At 38.2% G+C, this 13,128-nt stretch overlaps 1 protein-coding gene across 4 annotated transcripts in view; it reads right to left on the bottom strand.

Moving 5' to 3' along the window:
* Positions 1 to 13,128, bottom strand: part of RBM25 (RNA binding motif protein 25) — a 62,761-nt gene that overhangs the window by 16,064 nt on the left and 33,569 nt on the right. For all 4 annotated transcript variants that reach the window (XM_037832366.1, XM_037832367.1, XM_037832368.1 and 1 more), the window contains one exon: positions 10,643 to 10,929. In XM_037832366.1, the coding sequence (XP_037688294.1) occupies positions 10,643 to 10,929 (287 nt within the window). The remainder of the gene's footprint in view (positions 1 to 10,642; positions 10,930 to 13,128) is intronic.

Genomic DNA, 13,128 nt, shown 5'->3' on the forward strand with positions numbered 1-13,128 from the left:
AGACCCAAGGAGTCTATATGAGACTTCGTAAAGTATAATCAGTATCTCTAGGTACTGCCTAATGGGTGATTTTTATTTTCCTCTTTTTAATTTGCAATTTCTGAGTTTACACAACAATTTTATTTAGCATTACAGAAAGTTTAAAACGAGAATCATAGTTAAAGCCACAAGCATCATGCTACCTCTTAACTCAGGGAATTATGGTGGGAATAGGTATTAACATTGACAGCTCTGTGCATGAAATACCTAAGCTTGCATCAAATTCTGTGAAACAGATATTCTATGGGGCTAGAGAGGGCTCAAAAGTAACCAGAATGAGGACAAGGTCACCTCAACTAATGAAACTCATACTGTGAAGTAGGAACTACATGTCAGGTCTCCCCTCTGGAATACTAACATGGTTAAAATAGTTTAATGAATGTATATTTTTTCTACTTATTTTCTTTAAATAAGAAATAGAAATTTATAGTCATAGTTTTAATGACAAATTCAACAGCAATAAAGAATAATTACATTTTTCTTGTAACCAAACAACAAATTTATACAAACTGTAGGAAGTTGAGTTGGGACCATACAGAATAACAGAAAAACACTGGACTCAAAAGACTTGAATTGTAGTTAGCACTGTGTTAATCACTAACTTCAAAACCATACGCAATAGGTTAATGTGAAATAGCGACACATCCCAAAGTAATTTGGGCAGAGAATAAAAATATATATACTCAGGGCCCCCTCACCTGGATTGTTGCTGATGTCTCAAAAACATTGAGGTCTCACGGTTCGAAGTGCTGAGCCCTCTGTAATGGGACTTTCCCTTATGAGGCTCCTTACTGCAAAGGAGAGGCTAAACCTGCTTATAAATGTGCCTGACAGTCTCCCCGAGTACCTCTTTGTTGCTCAGATGTGGCCCTCTCTCTCTAGCTAAGCCAACTCGGTGTTGAACTCACTGCCCTCTCCCCTAAGTGGGATCTGATTCTGAGGGGTGTAAATCTCCCCGGCAACGTGGGGTATGACTCCCGGGGATGAATCTGGAACTGGCATCTGTGGGATTGAGAACATCTTCTTGACCAAAAGGGGATGGATATGAAACGAAACAAAGGTTTCCATGGCTGAGAGATTCCAAATGGAGTCAAGAGGTCACTCTGGTGGGAGCTCTTATGCACTATACAGATAACTCTTTTTAGGTTTTAGTGCAGTGAAATAGCTAAAAATAAATGCCTGAAACTATCAAACTACAACCCAGTAGCCTGGACTCTTGAAGATGACTGTTTAGCAATACAGCTTACAAGGGATGACTGTGATTGTGAAAGCCTTGCGGATCGCAGGCCTTTTATCCAGTGTATGGATGGATGAGTAGAAAATGGTAACAAAAAACTAAATGAAAAATAAGGTGGTGGTGGTGGTGGGGTGATTTGGGTGTTCTTTTTACTTTTATTTTTTATTTATTTTTTATTTTTTTTCACTTTTTCTGGTACAAGGAAAATATTCAAAAAATGCATCGGGGTGATGAATGCACAACTAAATGATGGCACTATATGATGGCACTGTGAACAACTGATTGTACACTTTGGATGACTGTATGGTATGTGAATATATCGCAATAAAAATGAATTAAAAAAACCATATGCGATGTTTTAGTTACTCCTCCAGGAAAGTAGGTAGAAAGCCAGGAACTGCGTGGACTGGACACCACAGAGAAATCTGTCTTTGGGCATACTTCATACAACACTCATGAAAATGTCGAACTGCTGAGATCGGCGAAATCTGTAAGTTTTTGCGGCCAGGGGACCCGCGCCCCTCCCTGCCAGGCTCAGTCCCGTGGGAGGAGGGGCTGTCAGCTCCGGGAAGGAGAAGGGAGAACTGCAGTGGCTGCTCTTATCGGAAACTCATTCTACTGATCCAGACTCCAACCATAGATAGACACAGACCAGACACCAGAGAATGTGTGAGCAGCCAGCCCAGCAGAGAGGAGACAGGCATAGAAAAAAAAAAACAACACGAAAAACTCCAAAATAAAAGCAGAGGATTTTTAGAGTTCTGGTGAACACAGAAAGGGGAAGGGAGGAGCTCAGGCCCTAAGGCTCATATGCAAATCCCAAAGAAAAGCCGATCTCTCTGCCCTGTGGACCTTTCCTTAATGGCCCTGGTTGCTTTCTCTCTTAGCATTTCAATAACCCATTAGATCTCTGAGGAGGACCCTTTTTTTTTTTTTTTTTTTTTAATCCTTTTTTCTTTTTCTAAAACAATTACTCTAAGAAGCCCAATACAGAAAGCTTCAAAGACTTTCAATTTGGGCACGTCAAGTCAAGAGCAGAACTAAGAGAGCTCTGAGACAAAAGGCAATAATTCAGTGGCTGAGAAAATTCACTAAACACCACAACTTCCCAAGAAAACGGGGGTGTCCGCTCACAGCCACCATCCTGGTGGACAGGAAACACTCCTGCCCATCACCAGCCCCATAGCCCAGAGCTGCCCCAGACAACCCAGTGTGACGGAAGGGCTTCAAATAACAGGCACACACCACAAAACTGGGCGTGGACATTAGCCTTCCCTGCAACCTCAGCTGATTGTCCCAGAGTTGGGAAGGTGGAGCAGTGTGAATTAACAAAGCCCCATTCAGCCATCATTTGAGCAGACTGGGAGCCTCCCTACACAGCCCAGCAGCCCAGAACTGCCCTGAGGGGACGGCACTCACCTGTGACATAGCACAGTCATCCCTCAACAGAGGACCCCGGGTGCACAGCCTGGAAGAGGGGCCCACTTGCAAGTCTCAGGAGCCATACGCCAATACCAAGGACTTGTGGGTCAGTGGCAGAGACAAACTGTGGCAGGACTGAACTGAAGGATTAGACTATTGCAGCAGCTTTAAAACTCTAGGATCACCAGGGAGATTTGATTGTTAGCGCCACCCCCCCTCCCCGACTGCCCAGAAACATGCCCCACATACAGGGCAGGCAACACCAACTACACACGCAAGCTTGGTACACCAATTGGACCCCACAAGACTCACTCTCCCACTCACCAAAAAGGCTAAGCAGGGGAGAACTGGCTTGTGGAGAACAGGTGGCTCGTGGACGCCACCTGCTGGTTAGTTAGAGAAAGTGTACTCCACGAAGCTGTAGATCTGATAAATTAGAGATAAGGACTTCAATTGGTCTACAAATCCTAAAAGAACCCTATCAAGTTCAGCAAATGCCACGAGGCCAAAAACAACAGAAAATTATAAAGCATATGAAAAAACCAGACGATATGGATAACCCAAGCCAATGAGACCATAGTACAGAATACAAAGGATATCAAGAAGACCCTAGAAGAGCATAAAGAAGACATTGCAAGACTAAATAAAAAAATAGGTGATCTTATGGAAATTAAAGAAACTGTTGACCACATTAAAAAGATTCTGGACACTCATAGTACAAGACTAGAGGAAGTTGAACAACGAATCAGTGACCTGGAAGATGACAGAATGGAAAATGAAAGCATAAAAGAAAGAATGGGGAAAAAAAATCGAAAAAATCGAAACGGACCTCAGGGATATGATAGATAATATAAAACGTCCTAATATAAGACTCATTGGTGTTCCAGAAGGGGAAGAAAAGGGTAAAGGTCTAGGAAGAGTATTCAAAGAAATTGTTGGGGAAAACTTTCCAAATCTTCTAAACAACATAAATACACTAATCATAAATGCTCAGCGAACTCCAAATAGAATAAATCCAAATAAACCCACTCCGAGACATATTCTGATCACACTGTCAAACACGGAAGAGAAGGAGCAAGTTCTGAAAGCAGCAAGACAAAAGCAATTCACCACATACAAAGGAAACAGCATAAGACTAAGTAGTGACTACTCAGCAGCCACCATGGAGGCGAGAAGGCAGTGGCACGATATATTTAAAATTCTGAGTGAGAGGAATTTCCAGCCAAGAATACTTTATCCAGCAAAGCTCTCCTTCAAATTTGAGGGAGAGCTTAAATTTTTCACAGACAAAGAAATGCTGAGAGAATTTGCTAACAAGAGACCTGCCCTACTGGAGATACTAAAGGGAGCCCTACAGACAGAGAAACAAAGACAGGACAGAGAGACTTGGAGAAAGGTTCAGTACTAAAGAGATTCGGTATGGGTACAATAAAGGATATTAATAGAGAGAGGGGAAAAATATGGCAAACATAAACCAAAGGATAAGATGGCTGATTCAAGAAATGCCTTCACGGTTATAACGTTGAATGTAAATGGATTAAACTCCCCAATTAAAAGATATAGATTCGCAGAATGGATCAAAAAAAATGAACCATCAATATGTTGCATACAAGAGACTCATCTTAGACATAGGGACACAAAGAAAACTGAAAGTGAAAGGATGGAAAAAAATATTTCATGCAAGCTACAGCCAAAAGAAAGCAGGTGTAGCAATATTAATCTCAGATAAAATAGACTTCAAATGCAGGGATGTTTTGAGAGACAAAGAAGGCCACTACATACTAATAAAAGGGGCAATTCAGCAAGAAGAAATAACAATCGTAAATGTCTATGCACCCAACCAAGGTGCCACAAAATACATGAGAGAAACACTGGCAAAACTAAAGGAAGCAATTGATGTTTCCACAATAATTGTGGGAGACTTCAACACATCACTCTCTCCTATAGATAGATCAACCAGACAGAAGACCAATAAGGAAATTGAAAACCTAAACAATCTGATAAATGAATTAGATTTAACAGACATATACAGGACATTACATCCCAAATCACCAGGATACACATACTTTCTAGTGCTCACGGAACTTTCTCCAGAATAGATCATATGCTGGGACATAAAACAAGCCTCAATAAATTTAAAAAGATTGAAATTATTCAAAGCACATTCTCTGACCACAATGGAATACAATTAGAAGTCAATAACCATCAGAGACTTAGAAAATTCACAAATACCTGGAGGTTAAACAACACACTCCTAAACAATCAGTGGGTTAAAGAAGAAATAGCAAGAGAAATTGCTAAATATATAGAGACGAACGAAAATGAGAACACAACATACCAAAACCTATGGGATGCAGCAAAAGCAGTGCTAAGGGGGAAATTTATAGCACTAAACGCATATATTAAAAAGGAAGAAAGAGCCAAAATCAAAGAACTAATGGATCAACTGAAGAAGCTAGAAAATGAACAGCAAACCAATCCTAAACCAAGTAGAAGAAAAGAAATAACAAGGATTAAAGCAGAAATAAATGACATAGAGAACAAAAAAAACAATAGAGAGGATAATATCACCAAAAGTTGGTTCTTTGAGAAGATCAACAAGATTGACAAGCCCCTAGCTAGACTGACAAAATCAAAAAGAGAGAAGACCCATATAAACAAAATAATGAATGAAAAAGGTGACATAACTGCAGATCCTGAAGAAATTAAAAAAATTATGAGACGATACTATGAACAACTGTATGGCAACAAACTGGATAATGTAGAGGAAATGGACAATTTCCTGGAAACATATGAACAACCTAGACTGACCAGAGAAGAAATAGAAGAACTCAACCAACCCATCACAAGCAAAGAGATCCAATCAGTCATCAAAAATCTTCCCACAAATAAATGCCCAGGGCCAGATGGCTTCATAGGGGAATTCTACCAAACTTTCCAGAAAGAACTGACACCAATCTTACTCAAACTCTTTCAAAACATTGAAGAAAATGGAACACTACCTAACTCATTTTATGAAGCTAACATCAATCTAATACCAAAACCAGGCAAGATGCTACAAAAAAGGAAAACTACCGGCCAATCTCCCTAATGAATATAGATGCAAAAATCCTCAACAAAATACTTGCAATTCGAATCCAAAGACACATTAAAAAAATCATACACCATGACCAAGTGGGGTTCATTCCAGGCATGCAAGGATGGTTCAACATAAGAAAAACAATCAATGTATTACAACACATTAACAAGTCAAAAGGGAAAAATCAATTGATCATCTCAATAGATGCTGAAAAAGCATCTGACAAAATCCAACATCCCTTTTTGATAAAAACACTTCAAAAGGTAGGAATTGAAGGAAACTTCCTCAACATGATAAAGAGCATATATGAAAAACCCACAGCCAGCATAGTACTCAATGGTGAGAGACTGAAAGCCTTCCCTCTAAGATCAGGAACAAGACAAGGATGCCCGCTGTCACCACTGTTATTCAACATTGTGCTGGAAGTGCTGGCCAGGGCAATCCGGCAAGACAAAGAAATAAAAGGCATCCAAATTGGAAAAGAAGAAGTAAAACTGTCATTGTTTGCAGACGATATGATCTTATATCTAGAAAACCCTGAGAAATCAACGATACAGCTACTAGAGCTAATAAACAAATTTAGCAAAGTAGCGGGATACAAGATTAATGCACATAAGTCAGTAATGTTCTATATGCTAGAAATGAACAAACTGAAGAGACACTCAAGAAAAAGATACCATTTTCAATAGCAACTAAAAAAATCAAGTACCTAGGAATAAACTTAACCAAAGATGTAAAAGACCTATACAAAGAAAACTACGTAACTCTACTAAAAGAAATAGAAGGGGACCTTAAAAGATGGAAAAATATTCCATGTTCATGGATAGGAAGGCTAAATGTCATTAAGATGTCAATTCTACCCAAACTCATCTACAGATTCAATGCAATCCCAATCAAAATTCCAACAACCTACTTTGCAGACTTGGAAAAGCTAGTTATCAAATTTATTTGGAAAGGGAAGATGCCTCGAATTGCTAAAGACACTCTAAAAAAAGAAAAACGAAGTGGGAGGACTTACACTCCCTGACTTTGAAGCTTATTATAAAGCCACAGTTGCCAAAACAGCATGGTACTGGCACAAAGATAGACATATAGATCAATGGAATCGAATTGAGAATTCAGAGATAGACCCTCAGATCTATGGTCGACTGATCTTTGATAAGGCCCCCAAAGTCACTGAACTGAGTCATAATGGTCTTTTCAACAAATGGGGCTGGGAGAGTTGGATATCCATATCCAAAAGAATGAAAGAGGACCCCTACCTCACCCCCTACACAAAAATTAACTCAAAATGGACCAAAGATCTCAATATAAAAGAAAGTACCATAAAACTCCTAGAAGATAATGTAGGAAAACATCTTCAAGACCTTGTATTAGGCGGCCACTTCCTAGACTTTACACCCAAAGCACAAGCAACAAAAGAGAAAACAGATAAATGGGAACTCCTCAAGCTTAGAAGTTTCTGCACCTCAAAGGAATTTCTCAAAAAGGTAAAGAGGCAGCCAACTCAATGGGAAAAAATTTTTGGAAACCATGTATCTGACAAAAGACTGATATCTTGCATATACAAAGAAATCCTACAACTCAATGACAATAGTACAGACAGCCCAATTATAAAATGGGCAAAAGATATGAAAAGACAGTTCTCTGAAGAGGAAATACAAATGGCCAAGAAACACATGAAAAAATGTTCAGCTTCACTAGCTATTAGAGAGATGCAAATTAAGACCACAATGAGATACCATCTAACACCGGTTAGAATGGCTGCCATTAAACAAACAGGAAACTACAAATGCTGGAGGGGATGTGGAGAAATTGGAACTCTTATTCATTGTTGGTGGGACTGTATAATGGTTCAGCCACTCTGGAAGTCAGTCTGGCAGGTCCTTAGAAAACTAGATATAGAGCTACCATTCGATCCGGCGATTACACTTCTCGGTATATACCCGGAAGATCGGAAAGCAGTGACACGAACAGATATCTGCACGCCAATGTTCATAGCAGCATTATTCACAATTGCCAAGAGATGGAAACAACCCAAATGTCCTTCAACAGATGAGTGGATAAATAAAATGTGGTATATACACACGATGGAATACTACGCGTCAGTAAGAAGGAACGATCTTGTGAAACATATGACAACATGGATGAACCTTGAAAACATAATGCTGAGTGAAATAAGCCAGGCACAAACAGAGAAATATTATATGCTACCACTAATGTGAACTTTCAAAAATGTAAAACAAATGGTTTATAATGTAGAATGTAGGGGAACTAGCAGTAGAGAGTAATTAAGGAAGGGGGAACAATAATCCAAGAAGAAGAGATAAGCTTTTTAATGTTCTGGGGATGCCCAGAAATGACTATGGTCTGTTAATTTCTGATGGATAAAGTAGGAACAAGTTCACAGAAAGGTTGCTATATTATGTAACTTTCTTGGGGTAAAGTAGGAACATGTTGGAAGTTAAGCAGTTATCTTAGGTTAGTTGTCTTTTTCTTACTCCCTTGTTATGGTCACTTTGAAATGTTCTTTTATTGTATGTTTGTTTTCTTTTTAACTTTTTTTTTTCATACAGTTGATTTAAAAAAGAAGGGAAAGTTAAAAAAAAAAAAAGAAAGAAAGAAAAACAAGGAAAAAAAATGATGTAGTGCCCCCTTGAGGAGCCTGTGGAGAATGCAGGGGTATTCGCCTACCCCACCTCCATGGTTGCTAACATGACCACAGACATAGGGGACTGGTGGTTTGATGGGTTGAGCCCTCTACCATAAGTTTTACCCTTGGGAAGATGGTTGCTGCAAAGGAGAGGCTAGGCCTCCCTATATCTGTGCCTAAGAGTCTCCTCCTGAATGCCTCTTTGTTGCTCAGATGTGGCCCTCTCTCTCTGGCTAAGCCAACTTGAAAGGTGAAATCACTGCCCTCCCCCCTACGTGGGATCAGACACCCAGGGGAGTGAATCTCCCTGGCAACGTGGAATATGACTCCCGGGGAGGAATGTAGACCCGGCATCGTGGGACGGAGAACATCTTCTTGACCAAAAGGGGGATGTGAAAGGAAATGAAATAAGCTTCAGTGGCAGAGAGATTCCAAAACGAGCCGAGAGGTCACTCTGGTGGGCACTCTTACGCACACTTTAGACAATCCTTTTTAGGTTCTAAAGAATTGGGGTAGCTGGTGGTGGATACCTGAAACTATCAAACTACAACCCAGAACCCATGAATCTCGAAGACAGATGTATAAAAATGTAGCTTATGAGGGGTGACAATGGGATTGGGAAAGCCATAAGGACCACACTCCACTTTGTCTAGTTTATGGATGGATGAATAGAAAAATAGGGGAAGGAAACAAACAGACAAAGGTACCCAGTGTTCTTTTTTACTTCAATTGCTCTTTTTCACTCTAATTATTATTCTTGTTAGTTTTGTGTGTGTGCTAATGAAGGTGTCAGGGATTGATTTAGGTGATGAATGTACAACTATGTAATGGTACTGTAAACAATGGAAAGTACGATTTGTTTTGTATGACTGCGTGGTATGTGAATATATCTCAATAAAATGATTAAAAAAAAAAAAAAAAAAACCATATGCAAGTCATTTAAACTCTCTGTCTCAGTTTCCTCATCTATGAAAGAGATAACCCTGCCATTCTAGTCTCGGGTTGTGAAGACTAGGAAAACTGAATTGTATCAAAAAAATTGATACATAAAGCTTCATTAATAATAACAATGATAAAAGGACTTGATATGAAATATGGTAGAGATAAAATAGTAAAGGAGCACCACATCTACAATTCTCTAATTGAAATTAAAAATCATCATCAAAATCAAGCTATCTGAAACAATTTAAGGGAAAATAGAGCTGTAGAAAATATATTCCATATATTCCCAATTTGTATGAACAGAAGATGTAGAAAAGTAGATGTTAGATGCCTAAACTCTTAATGGATTAACAAACAAAATAAAGTGCTTTAAATACTCAGGGAAAGCTCTCCAGTACTTTCCTTTTCCAAGTTCCCAGATGTATCTGTGAAGTTTTCTTTTTTAATTGGTTGTGGAAACTGGGGGAGAGGGGGTGAATTTATCTTAAATTAAGCTTTCAGTTTAATGGCTTAATTTCAAAAATGGTTAATTAAGAGAAGACAAAACTAACTAGATTATAACTGAAATTTGTATTTTCAAAGGCAAGATCAGAAAACAATACAAAATGGACAAAATGTATCTGGCACAATCCTATGATAAAACACTATGCTACCATTAAAAACCACATGGTATTAACCTGGGGAAGAAGGAAGGGAAGGACTTTAATGACCATTAAAGACTGAGAACACTTTGAACTTCCAGTTCTAGCAACATGGTAGATGACCTAAAAGTAGACTTCCCTCTAGATACAATCAGGTGAAAATGCTATAAACCTAGTTTAACAAACTAAAGTGAAATTCCTGAGCCAGAAATAAAAAGAAAAATTTAGAGCCAGGCAGCCTACTGAGACTAGCGAGCTATAGGACCAAATAAAGAAACCAGGAGCTAAAAGCAGCGTAGCTAGAATTTACCAGTATAGTAACTCCATGAAAGTGAGACTACAAAAATGCCTACCAACTCAGGGATACAAGGAATTATGTCTTTGCCTAAAACACTGGGTGGACAGTTCATGTGTTCTGCGTGTTTATTAAAGCTGGGTCCAGATAGAAACCAACCACACAGTTGGACACTTATTTTAACCAGTGCTGTACACGTGTGTGAGGGAGCAAGCCAGGCACTTCCACAACTTAAAGTTCTCTCATCAAATAAATGCATATGGTTTTACAGAAAACTGTTGAACAGTGGTTCTATAAAAAGTACCAGGGAACAGCAACTTCTATAAAGCCTTACCTTGATCGACTCCGATCCTTATTTCGATCTGAGCTCCTTTCTCGATCGCGGTCACGATCTCTCTCTCGATCCCGGTCTCGATCTCTCTCTTTTGTCCGGTCACGATCCCTATCCCGTTCTCGTTCCCGCTCCCGTTCCTTCTCCTTTTCTCGTTCACGTTCTCTTTCCCTTTCTCGTTCCCGTTCTCGCCTTTCTCGTTCCCTTTCACGCTCCCTCTCTCTTTCTCTCCGTTCTTTCTCAATTTCCTGTCTTTCCTTCTCCTTTTTGCCTTTCTCTTCTTCCAGTTTCTAGAAACCAATAAAAGGACTTTTAGAGTTAACTCTGTAGCACCAATATTCAGATGTTTCCCAGTGCAATGCCCAATATTAGGAGCAAAAACACCAAACGACTGGTACTTTAATATTAAATACTGGTGGTTTTAACTTGACATATTAAAACGAAGCAATCACAAAACTGATTAAGATTTCGTGCAAAACCATATATACTCTACACAGACCAGGAATCTCCAATCTTGGATGTTGGGAGATTGTGTCAAGTGTAGCTGGCCACTCAATACTATGTAATAACTAAAATGACCCTGAGGAATGTGGTGGTTCACAATTATTTCTAGAAATACAATCACTCAGCACTTGACTAAATATTAACTGTACCCATTACGGATTTCTGTAAAACAGCTGTACTACTGATAATTATAACCCAGCTTCCTATTACCTAAAGGTTACTAGTTTGAGGGTTTTAAAGGATAGGTGGAAGAGTCAGGTCAGTATAATGTAATAAAATAATCTTCTGTCCTTTGGTTTTTCTACCCAAGGTCTGCCTCACTCTGGAAACATTTACTCCCACCATTACAAGATGGACAGCCCACCAGATACAAAAGATTTGAAAATCACTCACTTCAAGCAAAAAATGTACATAATTGTAATATTTTCACTTCACTTAACTTTTAAAAGCAACATATTTATGCCCATTATGCCTATAAAAACAATAAAATATATCAATGATAAATCCATCCTTGGAAGGAACGATTGTATATTAACTTACAGATGCTGTGCTAGGACATGGATCGCCAACACTGGATTAACCTTGCCTACAAGCTATGTTTCTGGGAGGAAGAGCAAGTACATGGTTCAAAAATAAACCAAATAACAAAGTCAGACCAAATTTGCACCCTGAGAAGATTACCAGTGTACCACATGGTTTCTACACAAACTTAGAAAAAAATTCCCCAAACAAGAAAAACAACAAAACAAAACACATTTATTCCTTTGGTTCCATGTTTAGTGTCACTGAAATGAAATTTAAACTGCAACAATAAAATGTGCATTTTTTTCTTTTTCATTTCTGTAAAGCATTTTAAAACTTTAAAAAGCAATCTTACCTTTAGATACTTTTTGTCTTGCTCATGGATCAGAGAACTGATAGAAGATTATGAAAGAAGAACTAATGCATGAAACATCAATATAATCAGCTGCTATGCCCAGTCTATATCAAAGTAGAAATCAGGCAAAGCCAATACTGAATACATTGAAATTAAAAAGAGAAGAGAAAAGAAATGACAGAAAGAGGACAGAAACGGAAAACTATTTAAAGGGGCAAAATCTCATCTATGAAAAGTTCTAATGTAACAAATATTTATACTGTAAAATGAGGCTAGACTACAAAAAACTTACCTCAATGTCATAATACGCTTATAAAGAAATCTGTTTATTTCTGAAAGATACTTACAGATTATTTTAGCTGTTCCAATAATAATTTCCTTTGTAGAATTTATGAATTTTTTACTGTTTCTTATTCACTGCACTACTTATTTCTTAGGTGCATAGTTTCACTTATGTATTAATTTGTTTCAACTCACTTTAAAGTTTTAAGTAAATGAAAAAGTGAATTTCATTGATATTAAATGCTTTTCAAAAAGATCTTTTTTTATTATAAATAAACACATACATACTTAAAAGACAAAAAGACTGAGAAAAATGAAATGGGGCAAGTAGACAAAAATTTAAGAAAGTAATGAAGAGGAAAGGACAGATAAAAAATCATAAATCTTACCTCATTCTCTCTTCAGACTCGTCCGTGCTGTAAATGGACGCCCCCTGCCACGCTGATACCCTGACAGTCTATGGTTATTTAAATAAACTTATACCAAAACATGCAAAGGTTCACTGAGCTCATTTTTTGTTACTTGCAGTTCAAAATATCCCCTTTAAGTATACAACCCCAATAAAAACAGCAGTGTTTTGAAAATTTTCGTTTTTTTTGTTTTTTGTTTTTTTTATTTTTAAAGCACATTTTAGAAATTCAAAATACTCCCCCCACTGAGCTAGGTCTAAGGCAGTCAAATGCCTGACAGCTTCTCAATCTCTGAAGCAAGTATCTTTTTGAATTCATTTTTTAAACATGATTTCCTCATAATTTACCAATGACACGACAGGGTTTGTTCAACAAATTAACAGAAGGGGGGGTAAACCACACACACAACTGTATAC

Source organism: Choloepus didactylus, chromosome 4 (genome assembly GCF_015220235.1).
Source record: "Choloepus didactylus isolate mChoDid1 chromosome 4, mChoDid1.pri, whole genome shotgun sequence".
In the NCBI taxonomy this organism is placed as follows: Eukaryota; Metazoa; Chordata; class Mammalia; order Pilosa; family Megalonychidae; genus Choloepus; species Choloepus didactylus.